This window comes from Staurois parvus, unplaced genomic scaffold, assembly GCF_062004578.1.
Source record: "Staurois parvus isolate SC_StPar_1 unplaced genomic scaffold, SC_StPar_1.0 ptg000120l, whole genome shotgun sequence".
Taxonomy (NCBI): Eukaryota; Metazoa; Chordata; class Amphibia; order Anura; family Ranidae; genus Staurois; species Staurois parvus.
The window spans coordinates 2,099,207-2,115,471 of NW_028317916.1; the positions used below are offsets into that span (position 1 = coordinate 2,099,207).

At 41.5% G+C, this 16,265-nt stretch overlaps 1 protein-coding gene across 5 annotated transcripts in view; it reads left to right on the forward strand.

Moving 5' to 3' along the window:
* ST7 (suppression of tumorigenicity 7) overlaps positions 1-16,265 on the forward strand; it is a 134,685-nt gene that overhangs the window by 23,342 nt on the left and 95,078 nt on the right. The window contains exon 1 of one of the 5 annotated variants that reach the window (XM_089672092.1): positions 9,071-9,449. The exons of the other annotated variants lie outside the window; for them this stretch is intronic. Within the exon in view, the coding sequence (XP_089528218.1) occupies positions 9,428-9,449 (22 nt within the window). The 5' untranslated portion in view covers positions 9,071-9,427. Of the gene's footprint in view, positions 1-9,070; positions 9,450-16,265 lie in introns of those variants that run through there. 5 annotated transcript variants of the gene reach the window in all.

Consider the following 16,265-nt stretch of genomic DNA (forward strand, 5'->3'; position numbering starts at 1 on the left):
CCTCCCTCTTAGATTGTAAGCTCCAAGGAGCTTGTATTGAACTGTATTGTCTCCCGTTATATTGTAAAGCACTGAGCAAACTGTTGGCGCTATATAAAACCTGTATAATAATAGTAATGCAGCTCTCATAAATATAATGCTCAAAGATAAAGTAGAATGAAAGTCCTTATCAACTTCCATACAGATAAAGTCTCTCCAATCTGTGTGCACAGAGTAGTAATAAATAGAATCACCACTAATGGGGTACCATCACCATCAGCCTCTCACCTGATGAATTGACCTACTAAATTTCGGTCTAGTTGTGTCTTTAACCATACTGTCCCTGGGTTATGGGGATATCCTTCGTTTAAAGGTGCTCAGAGCCTCTTGTGCTGGTAAATCATTGGGGTGTGTGTGTGCACATATATATATAGAGAGAGAGAGAGATGCTGACATAGTGTAAACAATTTAGTAAAACATGATTAAAATCAACACTCACAAGCAAAGTGCACTCTCTTGGTGTACAACAGATAACAGCAGAGATCAGGGAAAATCCTCCATATGACTGCAGCAACTGGTGGGAACACCTTCTCCACCCACGCCATCTCTACCTGTGTCAGATCCCGATTATACCTGCTCTAGAAGAGGTAGGCCTAGAGGGTAATGAATATGAACTGGAAGCAGTGTTAGAGAAGGCCACAGAAGATTTCTCATCCCCAGGCTCCTATATACCTAATGTTCTTGCCAATGTTTATATGCTCACTTTTGCTGTACGCAAAAGCCTCGTCATTGTCGCATTTGATTCTCCTCCGTCTCACCATGCACTTTTCAGTACTAAGAGGTCTGCTAAGTAAAAAAAAAAAAAAAATAGTAACATTGTACTACTTTGGGGAAGTGATCAGTATTTTTTTTTTTTTTACACAATTTGCTTATAGCAAAGAATTACTTTGCTATAAGCAAGCATTTACCTGAATGACATCGATCCATTCAGGGTTTTTTTTTTTTTTTTGTGCTTAGCTGTGATTTGGCCATGGCTAATCACATGACACAGCTGGGCTGTGATTGGCCCAGCTTGTGCATGTGATCGTTGTGACCATTCACAGCTAGGCACACTAGTATACAATGGATGGCATTAATGAAGCCATCCATTGTATACAACTGTCATGTGACCTGCTGTGATTGGTCACAGCAGGTCACATGGTATCGGCAATGGGGCCGGTACTCAGATCTGTAATCGGCCGTGTCCAATGTACACGGCCGGTGACAGATCACGCGGGCGCGCAAACTGTGCATGCCCCAAAGGACGCCATATTGCGTCCACCCAGAATGCTGAGTGATTTTTCCGGCCGCCAATTGGCCATTGGCCGGGCGGCAAAAGGTTAAATACTCTTAAGGGTCAGGTTTCGGCCTTGTCCATTCTTTTCCAAAAATCTCTGGATTTGCTTTTGTAAAGATCCTTTATTCAAGGTTTTTCCAGGATCAAACCTTGTGTATCCTTGAGACTTAATTTGGTTCTCTATGAGCTGCAGGAAACACCCTTCTCATCAGGGAACTCCCTTTGGATGATCTCTCCCGCCTTTTTTGGTGGCTATCGTGTCCGTCAGACAGGTCTCTGAATTTGCATCTCTCCCTTGCAAGGAGCCGTTACTCATTCTTCACAAATACTAAGTAATTTTGCACCCACCTGCCCTCTGCCCTATTCCAGAGCATCCAAAGGAGTTTGACTTTCCTTTTGTCTTACCCTCAGAACCTCGCAATGGACATCCTGCTTCAATATCAACTATTGCTAGGTGGGTAAGGCTATTCTCATGAGCTTACCTCCCTAAGCCTCGGTTCACACTGTACACCACATATGAATCGCACAGGAACAGCACCAATTTCCTGTGTAATTCACATGCGATTCAGTTTGGTGTGATTTAAACCCATTTATTTTTAATGGGTTCAAATCGCACCACATCGCACCAAAGATGTACATGCACCTTTTTTTGGAGCCGCATCACAACTGGATTGCATGGTCATTTTGTACCATGCAATCCGGTGCAGGCAAACGCACTTGATATGTGACCTGTTTTTGGGGTGTTATTAACTTTGTATTGGCACGCTCTTCTGCAATAAATGTCTCCCCATGCCTGTCAGCAGTAATATGATCTGAGCTGCATATGTGCAGCTCAGTCTGCATTTACGGCATCAACTGTGTGCTATGGTGATGTACTGCAACTGCTGTGCACACGTGCGTGGGAGTCATTTCATCATGACCCGGTCATTCAAACAGCCAAAGAGACAAAACCCAGAAGGAAAACCGGGCAAAAATGGAAGCACCTGGGACTAGCAGGAGCTGTTATGGCACAGCTTTCGAGGGTAAGGGTTTGATGGGTAAGTCTGCCGTAATGTGCATGTATGCTGTGTGTGCTAGCACATTACTGCTGCTTTAAAAAGGGTATTTACTTCAGGAAAGGTGTCTTTGAACTGGAGAGATTCCAGAGAAAGGCAACAAAGTTAAAGTGGTTGTAAACATAAAAGGTTTTTTTTTTTTCACCTTAATGCATTCTCTTTATAGGCAAACAAGCACAATAAAGAAGAGATGGTTTCTGGAAATTGTGATTCCTTTAATTCCTGTCTGAGCAATTCCTTCTATAGGTTTGTCTGAATTTAGCAACAAATGTATAGAGGAACAAATTATATAAAACATATGTTTTTTTTAAAACTTGAAGGCTTGGTACTGCCTATTTTATCTTTTGCCCTAGGCACTGTTCCAGAACTGCCATTATGTTAAATAGAGCCCTGCCCTCATAGCAGTCAGACATGGAAAGAACAGGATCAGTGAGCCTGGAAGACCTGTCTGCTATAGGGAGCAGGTAGATAAGTGAGGGCTCTTAATAAGTTATTAAGTTTAACAAAGCAAATTTTTAAAAAAAATTTTTTAAATAATTTGTGAGCATGTTGGGGTTATGTTGTGTAAAAATGTAATTACTCTTGCATACTTAATATTGAAACACACTAAACTAAGGAAGCAATCCCCCTATGTGTGCTAAAAACTACTACTAAAAACTCTTATAAACCTGCACTTGTTGCTGAAAGTAAGCTAAAAACCCAGATTTTGGGCTGTCCTCAGAACAGGTATAGAGGGGATATCTTTTAGTGAAAACACTAGTTCTGGTGACCTTGTTGTCAACCAGGGATTCCCTCTCTTTGGAGGGATTTCCTCTCACTTTGTGTTTTGGCCACAGGGCAAGAAGCGAAGGGAAATCTTCCCAATTGTACACAGATGGCAAGAATAAAACTGACATGGATTATAATCCTTTCTTACTCTATCCAAAAATAAAAACGTTTTGCCTCTAGTTTTACGTGTTTACTACTGTATAATTAAACATGTCTGTACTCTGCGGACATATCTTATCCATTGTAAACTAGACCTGAACACTTTCTGCCCTAACAAGGGGTTGGAGTTCTGCATTCTGTGTTAGTCTGGCACTTAGTCTATAATCGCCTGAGTTCCCATCTCACCGACAACAATCTCCTTGATCCCCTACAGTCTGGCTTCCGTCCCCTACACTCCATCGATACCACCCTACTCAAACTCACCAATGACCTGCTAACCGCGAAAGCTAACGGCCACTACTCAGTGCTCCTACTCCTTTACCTCTCCGCGGCTTACGACATGGTTGACCACCCCCTCCTCTTCAAAAAACTATACTCTTGGTCTCAGAGACTCCGCTGGCTCTCTTCGTATCTATCACAGCGCTCCTTCAGTGTTACCTGTAACGCTGCCACCTCCCCCTCTCTGTTGGGGTCCCTCAAGGTTCTGTCCTTGGGCCCCTTCTCTTCTCCATCTACACCTCCTCCCTTGGCCAACTCATACACTCCCATGGCTTTAAGTACCATCTCTACGCCGATGACACGCAAATCTACCTCTCTACCCCTCGCCTCACCCCTTCAGTCTCCGCCCAAATCACTAGCCTTCTGAACAACATATCAGATTGGATGTCACTCCACTTCCTCAAACTAAACCTTTCCAAAATCGAGCTCCTAGTTTTCCCCCCAGCCCGTGCCCCCCCCGACTTCTCCATCACGACCAACAACGCCACCATCAGCCCCACCCCGCAAGCCAGAGTACTAGGTGTCATTCTAGACTCCAATCTATCTTTCCAGCCCCAAAATCGCTGACAAATTCATGTAGACTCCACCTCTGCAACATCTCCAAAATACGTCCGTTCCTAACCCCGGAAACTACTAAGCAACTCATTCACTCCCTTATTATATCACGAATTGACTACTGTAACTCCCTTCTCACCGGCTTACCTTATCACAGGCTTTCCCCACTTCAGTCTATCCTGAATTCTGCGGCCAGACTCATCCACCTTACTAACCGCTCCTTATTCCGCCACTCCCCTCTGCCAATCCCTCCACTGGCTTCCGATTGCCCAACGCATAAAATTCAAATTACTAACATTGACGTACAAATCTGTCCATAACACTGCCCCAAACTACACCACCGACCTGATATCCATTTACCACCCAAAACGTACTCTCCGCTCCTCAAAAGACCTCCTACTCTCTAGTTCCCTGGTCTCCTCCTCCCATGCCCATCTCCAGGACTTCTCCAGAGCTTCCCCCATCCTCTGGAACTCCCTACCCCAATCCATCAGACTGTCACCTACCCTCCTCACCTTTTAGGCGCACCCTGAAAACCCATCTCTTCAGGGAAGCCTACCCCGCCCTCACCTAAGTGCTGTGTAAATGGGAACACATGAACATATAGTGGGGTTTTCTCTAGTTTGACTGTTGATGTGTAAAAACTTTTTAAAGGCAGAGTCTAGCTTAACTTTTGTGGAAAAAAAAAATGAAAATGTTGAATTTTTATTATTTAGAACTAATCAAGGCTCCAAACGGAACTCTCCTCAAATATGTACTTTTTTGGCATCTACAACATCCACTTAGACACATCATAAGGTGATTTTACTCAGAGTAGAACTCTGTAAGCTCACTTTGTCCACAAAGCATGTCTAAGGGAAGTGACCCAAGTGTGGACACCAAAAGAATAAAGCACAAGTTCAGTGTGAGGCCTCCAGTTCTAGAAAGGGAGTTGAAACAGAGTGAGGCAGGTTGAGTAGTCCTGCCTGCACAGAAGCCATCAGGCAAGAAGGAAGCCTTGAACAGAGCATAATTTGCTGATCAGATTTAATTTAAATTCAGATTGCAATAACTCTAGATTTACTTAAAAGTCCAACTCCAGGAATATCCAAAATTCACACATGTACTGGGACAGTAACCCTATTTGTACATAGAAGAGACTTGAGTGTGACCAGAAGAACCGACAATTTTCTATGAAACAATGTGAAGATGACCAAAGCAATTGACATCCATCATTTCTTATTTTATTTTGAATAAAACACTTTGCTTATAAAATGTTATTCAACAGAATATTTTAAATAGTAAAACAAAAATGTCAGGGACAAAAATTATGGGACCCTTTAATATTTCCACTTTGGCAGTCAAACTTGAGAAAACCCTACCATGTTTATGTTTCCAATCACACAGCAAGCCCAATTTTTTAAAAAATATTTTTTTAACTGTTTCTCGGGTGAATGTGTTATGGCTGACTGCAAGTTGTTTTTTTTTTTTTTTTTAAACAATATTCGGGTGAATCTGACCTTATTAACGTGATGCAAGAAGACTAGCTTCTTTACCTTTAATCTTTTGTTAGGAGGGACAATGTTCATATCTACTTAGGCTTGATAATGAAGATCTGCCTGCACAGTACAAACGTTTTTTTTTGGCAAACACAGCTGCTCAGCCCTCTCATAAACAGGGAACTATGCAGGATTTTTATTTATAGAAGGATACAGAATTTAACATCTAAGACAGGTAAGGTACAATTTTTTTTTTTAAATTATGCTTTATAAACAGAGACCTGCAACAAATATAAAGTAGGTGTCATCCTAATTTGTCTGCAAAAGTGGAAATACTCCTTATATTTTTTTTTACAACCTTTAGAGGCAATCACTGCAAACAAGGGATTTCTGTAGTCAATGAGACTTCTGGACCTACTAACAGGTATTTTGGCCCACTGTTCTCTAACTGCTTCAGCTGTCTTGGGTCTAAAGGGTGCGTTCTCCAGGCTGCTTGTATTTATTACAGGTACTTGTATAGCGCCGTCAATTTACGCAGCGCTTTACATATATATTGTACATTCATATCAGTCCCCAACCCTCAAGGAGCTTACAATCTAAGGTCCCTAACTTACATACACATACTAGGGCCAATTTTAGACAGGATCCAATTAACCTACCAGCATGTCTTTGGAGTGTATCAGCTCTTTCCATAGATTTTGGTAGAATTCAGATCACGGCCACTTCAGAATAGTCCAGTGTTTTGTTCTTAGCCATCCTTGGGTGCTTTTAGCTGTGTCTTTTACTTCTGCTATAGGGCGGAGGGCAAGCGGTTAAATGAACAATTTCAAGTGTTAATTTAAAAGTAGCATCATCCCGGCACGCACACATGCAAATGAAAATGTACAGTGGGGCAAAAAAGTATTTAGTCAGCCACCAATTGTGCAAGTTCTCCCACTTAAAAAGATGAGAGAGGCCTGTAATTGGCATCATAGGTAGACCTCAACTATGAGACAAAATGAGAAAAAAAATCCAGACAATCACATTGGCTGATTTGGAAAGAATTTATTTGCAAATTATGGTGGAAATTAAGTATTTGGTCAATATCAAAAGTTTATCTCAATACTTTGTTATATATATCCTTTGTTGGCAATGACAGAGGTCAAACGTTTACTGTAAGTCTTCACAAGGTTGGCACACACTGTTGCTGGTATGTTGGCCCATTCCTCCATGCAGATCTCCTCTAGAGCAGTGATGTTTTGGAGCTGTCGCTGGGCAGCACGGACTTTCAACTCCCTCCAAAGGTTTTCCATGGGGTTGAGATCTGGAGACTGGCTAGGCCACTCCAGGACCTTGAAATGCTTCTTACGAAGCCACTCCTTCGTTGCCTGGGCGGTATGTTTGGGATCATTGTCATGTTAGAAGACCCAGCCACGTTTCATCTTCAATGCCCTTGCTGATGGAAGGAGGTTTGCACTCAAAATCTCACGATACATGGCCCCATTCATTCTGTCCTGTACATGGATCAGTCGTCCTGGTCCCTTTGCGGAGAAACAGCCCCAAAGCATGATGTTGCCACCCCCATGCTTCACAGTAGGTATGGTGTTCTTTGGATGCAACTCAGCATTCTCTCTCCTCCAAACACGACGAGTTGTGTTTCTACCAAACAGTTCTATTTTGGTTTCGTCTGACTATATGACATTCTCCCAATCCTCTTCTGGATCATCCAAATGCTCTCTAGCAAACTTCAGACGGGCCCGGACATGTACTGGCTTAAGCAGCGGGACACGTCCTGGCACTGCAGGATCTGAGTCCCTGGTGGCGTAGTGTGTTACTGATGGTAGCCTTTGTTACGTTGGTCCCAGCTCTCTGCAGGTCATTAACTAGGTCCCCCCGTGTAGTCCTGGGATTTTTGCTCACCGTTCTTGTGATCATTTTGACCCCACGGGGTGAGATCTTGCGTGGAGCCCCAGATCGAGGGAGATTATCAGTGGTCTTGTATGTCTTCCATTTTCTAATTATTGCTCCCACAGTTGATTTGTTCACACCAAGCTGCTTGCCTATTGCAGATTCAGTCTTCCCAGCCTGGTGCAGGTCTACAATTTTGTTTCTGGTGTCCTTCGACAGCTCTTTGGTCTTCACCATAGTGGAGTTGGGAGTGTGACTGTTTAAGGTTGTGGACAGGTGTCTTTTATACTGATAACAAGTTCAAACAGGTGCCATTGATACGGGTAATGAGTGCAGGACAGAGGAGCCTCTTAAAGAAGAAGGTACAGGTCTGTGAGAGCCAGAAATCTTGCTTGTTTGTAGGTGACCAAATACTTATTTTCCACCATAATTTGCAAATAAATTCTTTCCAAATTAGCCAATGTGATTGTCTGGATTTTTTTTCTCATTTTGTCTCTCATAGTTGAGGTCTACCTATGATGCCAATTACAGGCCTCTCTCATCTTTTTAAGTGGGAGAACTTGCACAATTGGTGGCTGACTAAATACTTTTTTGCTTCACTGTACATGCAGAGCACGCATCTGTTTATGGAGTGCAGTTGCATCACATGTTAGGTATTGCTGCAAATGTTGGAGTGAGAGCAGTAAATCTATGGCTGGAATTCAAGAGTTACTCTAAATTGATAACCCCTAAAGGTTTTCTATACATCACCTATAGGGTATAATTTTGTTGTACCGGGTACCGATGTCTTTTGCCAATTCTCCGGGGTGCACAATTTTCAGTCTTAACATGTTTGGCATCTATGTACTTGATGCAATCTTATCTTTTATATTTTACCAAAATGGGGTATTTTATTATATTTTGTGCACTAAAATTCATTGTGTTTCTTTTCCTGTTTGATACACTGTTGCTCATATATTGTGCTACATAAAAATGTCAGCTGCCACCACTATATTCTGCTGGGTCTCTGCTTTTAGAGACTATATATTTGTTTGAGGGTTTAAAGTAAAATCTGCATTTTGTTTGCTAGAAATTAATGTGTGTGCCACGGATGTAAAAAGGTTCATTTAATCACTTTTTTTCTGGAGGAATAAAACATTGTTTCAATGATCTGTAAGGGTACCAACAAATGTGTCTGCATCTGTATAGGAAGTACATTGTAGATAGCGTGTTTCAGAAATCTTTTGAGGTCTGTATGTTGAACATTTGCACCTATTGTAGGTGAAGTACAGTATAAATATTCTGAAACCGAACAAAGTAATTACCATTTTATAAAGAAATGAAACTAGAAGTATTCCATAGAGAGGGTACACGGGGTGTATTCCTACTAAATGGCATCATTCCTGATCTGGTACTTGGATGCACAAGTGCAAGGCTACTGCTGGTTCATTGCTGTCGCTTAGGAAAGGGGATGTCTTTTTATTTTTTCTTCCTTTGTGGCTTTAGTGACAAAGGAATTCCTATTTGAATTACTCTGCTTTATCCAACCCCCCCCCAGCTTTTGGTTAACAGCAGTCGGTCATTGCAGTGTCCTGACGTCATTCAGTGTGTGCATAAGCTGTGCTATTGTCTTATGAGAGTAGGGCTGTGGACTGCAGTATCTGGTTTCTGCTACCTATTTCTGCCTCGCTGCATCATACAAGAGACACACATATTGGCCTATGCTTGCCCATTGGATTGAAAAGAGAAGCTGATGATTTTGTCTCTCCATCAGGAGGCTTGTTTCTGTCTGAGTGAGAGTGCTCTGTAGCTTTCAGCTTTAGAGAAAGGTATCTGGCAGCTGGATAGCTGGGACTGCATTGTCTGCCTTCATGATCCCTGCTGTGTGAAAGCTTTCTATATTTCCTCCCTCATTTCATTCTAATTTATTAAACCCTCATCTGAGGCCAGCCATGTTTGGTACGGAATCGTCATGTAAGTAAATGCATTTCTATGTGCTTATTTTTATCCAGTGTTGTTCTGTGCCTATGCAGATCTCTGGGCAATTTGCTGTACATTGAATGGGATGTTCAATCTGTGATTTATTGCTTTTCTTTAGTCTGTTAGCAAGCTTCTTCTAGGCAGGCAGGCGGCTTTCATCCTGTGCTTGATGCAGAGCTTGGGAGAAAGCAGCACTAGTTCTCTCAGCATCTATTGACAGTGAGACATGTCAGTGATTCCTCAGAGGCAGTAATGGATACATCTTTAGATATGGTTTTCATAGCCCTCTGCTCCCAGAATCCCTGCTTGTCCTTTGGGAGGCATGCAGGATGAAGATGATGATGGGTTTTAAATAAAATAGCAAGGTCAGTCTTGACACCTGTCCAGAGACCAGTGCCTGTATACCCATCACCTATACATTACTAATACGAAGCATTGTGATCATTAGTAATCCTTTAACTGCCTAAAAGAGGAAGCCGTATGAGGATATATTTTATCATCTGTAGCCGTTGCCTAATGCAGAAACTGAAGCATCTGTGGATTAGGTTTATGTAAAGCTGTATACAACATAGGCCAAAGTACTTCCTTTTCTACACATGACCGCTGAAAGCATATGCATTTTGAAACTTGTAGTGTGGGTGCTTAGTGCTTTTTTGAGTGAGAGACACGTGTTTCACACTCATATTTAGCCAGAAGTGATACATACAGTACATCGTCAAAGCATTAAATAGGGATCTTCCTTGTTTGCTGGGACACTAGCTGTATGGGGCTTGAATCTATAATTATTCTGGAGATAAAGTGCTATTAATAAGGTTCCCAGTCTAGCAGAGTGCTGCAGTTACACATGCAGGTGTGCAGAGCCCATTGTGTGCTCCTTGTTAGACTCCTCATTCAGTCAGTGCTGTGACCTTGCAACATGCATGTCAGCAAAGATGTTTCACTGAAATTCATAAATCATTCAGTTTTATCTGCTGTGAAATAACCAGAACTATATTCACAACAATATTCTGCAAAAAAAAAATGCAAATAGATTATTTTAGTGTTTACAATATATTTGTTATTGCACTTCTACTATTTGCATTTCTTTGTAATAAATGGCTAGTTCTTGTGATTGTGTGGTCATGCTCCTAGATTGTAAGCTCCAAGGATCAGGCCCTCCTATCCCTCTTGTATTGAACTGTATTGTTGCTGTATTGTCTTCATTTATATTGTAAAGCGCTGAGCAAACTGTTGGCGCTATAGAAATCCTGTATAATAATAATAATGTAACGTGGGAACAACCAAGTGAATCTACAGACCTTCTTGAATTGTGTTTTTTTTTTTTTTTTTTCTTATCCATCATAACTTGCAACATTTTTTGGAGATCCGTGTTTTATTAAAATCCCTTTAGGATGAAGTCATTAGTTAATCATTGGTTAAAATGCAAACCGTAATTTCTATATATTATTATGGAAATGTATAGAGCCCCATCTTCTTTTTCTTAGTCTTTTGCATTTAAGCTGTTTATCACAAACTGCACCTGCAAGAAAGTTGCCCATGTGCATCATTCATACTCATTTCTGATCTATACTAGCAAGGCATTATTGTGCTTGACGCTGCAGTCAAAGAGGTGCAGAAGATCTTCTGCCAATATCTCCATGCTGCCTACACAGTTACTTACTATTACATTTTCTTTGGGTAACAGAATCTGTGCCATCTAAATTCTGGACAATTCCATTGACAGTTCCTTGCCATGCTCCACATTATCTGGTGAAAGGGTGTTCCCTTTATCTTTTGCACATAGTTTTCTGATAAAGCCACAGACAGGCTATCTGTTTTTCTCTCAGCTGCTAGCTGCTTTTGTTTCCATGGCTACCAGATTACCAATAAAGAGGAGGGGGTTGCTTTTTGCTCATTCTAGCATAGCAGCAGCAAAAGCTTGAGACTAGGTTAGCTGTGAAATGTAATACCTTTCATTTGATTACAATTATGAAAGGCTCAGAAGACCTTTTTTTAAAAAACAACAACATTTTTTTAATTGATTGAGAAATGATTACATAAGGACAAGGCTATGTTACCCTTTTAAATTTACTGTGTGCAAAATATTTTTTGTCCAGGGGTCTTTGTTTTTAAAATACCTAGCGTACTTAAAAGTATTTCAATTACTAAAAACAATGCTTTGAGTCTAGAATGCAATTGAGTTGATGTGTAAACTCCGGCGGCGGAAGAAGTAGGTATAGCCCACAGAAACTGACTGCTGTTATCTGGTTGGTGGTATTAGGAAACACCTTTCATTTTCTGGTTTTTCATTGGTCTCAATTTTTTTTTTAATACTTTAATCAGCCTCTGTGTGTATAGGAACCGAAACAAAAAAAAATTGTGCTGCATGTCTTCCACTCTTAAAGATGAGCTCCAGGCAAAAAGAAACAAAGTACACAAATGATGCACATAAATAAGAGCTGGTTTACTAAATACAGAAGGCTTTGTATATCTGTCCATCCTATCCTGTGATTTACCCAGTTCTGAGACATGGCTTAGCCCCATCTAGCAGGGCATAACAGCTGATTTTTTTTATGCATTTCTTTAACATGTACAGGTATTTTCAATGTCTCTACTCTGTGACTAAAAAGTGAAAGCACAAACAGCACATTGGTGAGATTCTCTGTGTAGCACCCAACTGTCTCCTGCTATCAGCATGCACCTTAAACTGTAGCACAACTGGTTGACTCCTTGATTTCCCCTCATCCCCTAAAGACAGAAGGCTAATTCTGGCAACTGGAAGAGGTGGGGGAGATTCATATTGTTACATAGGGGCATAGTCGGACACCATCGGGTAGAATCCGTAGTCCAGAGTATCTGACATCTATTCCAAGCTTTAATAGTTGGCCTCATGGTATAGGTGAGAGGGTATGGGGCCTGGCCACCCCTGTAAAGGAGATGTTGTAGTAGTGAGACAATTTTGGGCATGCACTACCTGACCTGCCACAAAATACTGAAAACAATTTGGATGTGCTAGTCCACCAGAGACCAAAGGCAGATACAGAGTGGATAAACCAAGGCACAGGGGCCCAGTATTCCACAAACAGGAGGACATATGAAAATCTAGTTGTTTGAATAGCCACAATGGAATCCAAACAGGAGTTTTCTGTAGGACATACAGAAAAACTAGAAGTCCATTTAATTTTTTTCAGATTAATCTTACCAATTAGAAACAAGGGCAAGAACTTCTAGCTATCAAGTTTGATTTTAGCTAAATGCAGAAGAGGCAAAAAAGGTTAATGGTATTAACTCTCCGCAACCGCCTCGCAAATGCGTGCAAGGCGTTTGAGGAGCGTTACCATAAACTTGAATGGGAGGCTTCAACTCCTCCTAACTGGACATGAGGCGTCAATTTTTCCGCAACGCTAACGCTTCAGTGTGAACAGTACTGTGTGCTGCCATGTATAGAATTTTCATAACCATTTGAGGAGCATTAAAAACGCTTCCCTAACGCCTGCTAACAAAGCTAGTGTGAACATAGCCTTAAAGGGTTAGTATGGAGGACCACAGCTGTAAGTTCCATCATAAAGCAAATATGGTGAGCGATAAAGGACACCCCTGACAAGTACCTTGTTGCACACAAGAAAGGGAAGACATCCTATTTCCTATTTTGATGGATGCTTTGGGATGACTATTTAAGATATCAATCCATTTCAGGAAAAAAACACATTCTCTCCAGCACCAGACACACATAGCCCCAGCCCACAGAATCAAACGCTTTTTCAGTAACCAGCGTTACATCAACCCTATTGCCCCATTTACAGGGGAAGCCAGAATGTGAGTAAAGAGCCTCTGGATGTTGAGGTTAGCTAACTCCTGGTCCACTCATGCATCAGTACTTTTCTTTTGACCCTGCTTCTATAGAGGAGGTTGCTAAACTTTTCTCTTGTATGCACTTTACCATCTGTCCTCTGGAACCCATTCCATCACAGCTAACCTAACTTACCCTATTACTTTATTCTAGGTTCTCTAACTTTCAACTTCAGTCTTTTGCCCGTCTACTGGCACTTCCCTTCCCCACTAAAACATGCATTAGTCACTCCCTGTACTTAAAAAGGCCTCACTGCACCCAACCAAAATGAATTACTTAAGACCCATCTCCTTGCTTGACTAATTGGCCAGTGCTCCATAATCATTCTGTTGGACTTTTGTTCTGTCTTTTTTGATATGGTTTATCAACTGCTCCTCCTCAAAACTTCACTCCCTTGGCCTCTAAGGCTCTATTTCTTGGTTCTCCTCTTGCCTATCTAAGTGATCTTTCAGTGTCAGCTACAACTCCATATCCTCCTTTTCCTCTTTTCCTAGGAGTCCACTTAGGTTTTGCCATTGGATCTCTTTTATTCTGTCTACACCCCTCCCTTGGTCGATTTGATAGCTTCTGATGGCTTCCTATAATGATCTCTTTGCAGGCAACACCCAGATCTATCTGTCTACATCTCACCTCACCCCTTCAATCTCCTCGCACATAACTAATGTACAGTTGCAAGAAAAAGTATGTGAACCCCTTGGGATTACGTGGAGTTTTGCATGAATTGGGCATAAAATGTGCTCTGAACGTCCTCTAAGTCACAACAATAGAAGAACACAGTCTGCTGAACATAATACTACACAAACATTAGATTTTGCCATGGTTTAATTGCACATAACATGTAAACAGTCACAGTGCAGGGAGGAAAAAGTATGTGAACCTTTGGACTTAATAACTGGTTGACCCTTCTTTGGCAGCAATAACCTCAACCAAACGTTTCCTGTAGTTGCCGATCAGACCTGCACAACGATCTGGAGTAATTTTGGACCACTCCTCTTCAGAAAACTGTTTCAGTGTAGCAATATTCTTGGGATGTCTGGTGTGAATCGCTCTCTTAAGGTCATGCCACAGCATTTCAATCGGGTTGAGGTCAGGACTCTGACTGGGCCACTCCAGAAGGCGTATTCTGTGCTGTTGCAGCCATTGTTTTGTTAAATTACTTGTATGCTTTGGGTCATTGTCCTGTTGCATCAGCCATCCTCTGCGAAGCTTCAGTTGGCGGACAGATGGTCGTACGTTTTCCTGCAAAATGTCTTGATAAACTCTGGAATTCATTTTCCCATCAATGACAACAATCCGTCCAGGCCCTGAGGCAGCAAAGCAGCCCCAAACCATGATGCTCCCTCCGCCATGTTTTACAGTAGGGATGAGGTTTTGATGTTGGTGTGCTGTGCCTTTTTTTCTCCACACATAGTGTTGTGTGTTCTTCCCAAACAACTCAATCTTGGTTTCATCTGTCCACAGTATATTTTACCTGGGTGCTGTGGAACATCCAGGTGCTCTTTTGCAAACTTCAAACGTGCTGCAATATTCTTTTTGGACAGCAATGGCTTCCTCCGTGGTGTCCTCCCATGTACTCCATTCTTGTTTAATGTTTTCCTTATTGTAGATGTGTCAACAAAAATGTTAGCATGTTCCAGAGATTTCTGTAGGTCTTTAGCTGACACTCTGGGATTCTTCTTTACCTCATGCAGCATTCTGCGCTGTGCTCTTGCAGTCATTTTTACAGGACGACCATGCCTAGGGAGAGTAGCAACAATGCTAACCTTTCTCCATTCGTAGACAGTCTGTCTTACCGTGGACACGTGAACATCAAGGCTTTTGGAGATACTTTTGTAACCCTTTCTAGCTTCATGCAAGTCAACAATTCTTGATCGTAGGTCTTCTGAGAGCTCTTTTCTGCGAGGCATGGTTCACATCAGACAGTGCTTCTTGAAACCAGTAAACCCAAAACAGGTGTGTTTTTTTTAAGGGCAGGACAGCTGTCAGCAACACATCCAATATCATCACACTGATTGGAGTCAAGGTTGGCTCACTCCTGGCTCCAGTTAGCTCTGGGAGAAGTCATTAAGCTAGGGCCTCACATACTTTTTCCTCCCTGCACTGTGAATGTTTACATGTTATGTGCAATAAAACCATGGCAACATGTAATGTTTGTGTAGTATTATGTTCAGCAGACTGTGTTCTTCTATTTTTGTGAGATCCCATTTTATGCCCAATTCATGCAAAACTCCACGTAATCCCAAGGGGTTCACATACTTTTTCTTGCAACTGTACTAACTTACATAATAGCAAGACTATCACACCCCTTCCTAAAACTCATTCTTTTCTTTTACTTTCTCTGTCAACTCATCCCCACACAGTTATTACTATTTGTATGACTTAGGCTAGGTTCATACTGCTGCAATTCAACTTTTTTAACCAACTTTCATTGTGATTATGTAGTGCAACTTGGATGCTACTTTGATGTGGTTAGAATCTTCTGCGGGGCCAAAATTGCATTTTGAATTGCACCAAAGTAGTATAGGAACCTTTTCCAAAATAGCACTATGCTGAGTTGCATTGATGTAAAAGGGCACCATAGAAAACGATGTGATTTCCATTGTCATGCGATCTGTGTGGCTCAAGTCGCATCTGAAAATGCACTAGTGCGAACGGAGCCTTACCCCTCTCTTCTTCCTTTTTTTTTTTTTAAATTGTAAGCTCTCACAAGCAGGGCTCTGCAATGCCTCTCTTTATCTTATAAAGCTCTGCACCAAACTGTTGATGCTATATAAATTTTGTATTATAGTAATAGTGACACGGAGCCCCATTAAATTGCATATCATACATATGGCTAGCATTCAACTGTATAGGTTCTTTACATTTGCATAGATAGTAAATATGATTTTTATTCTTTCTTTAACTAGTCTCAGACTCTGGGTGTGCTACGCACACCAAATAAAAAGTCATCATTGTGCACAGGACCTGTGTAGCACGTTCAG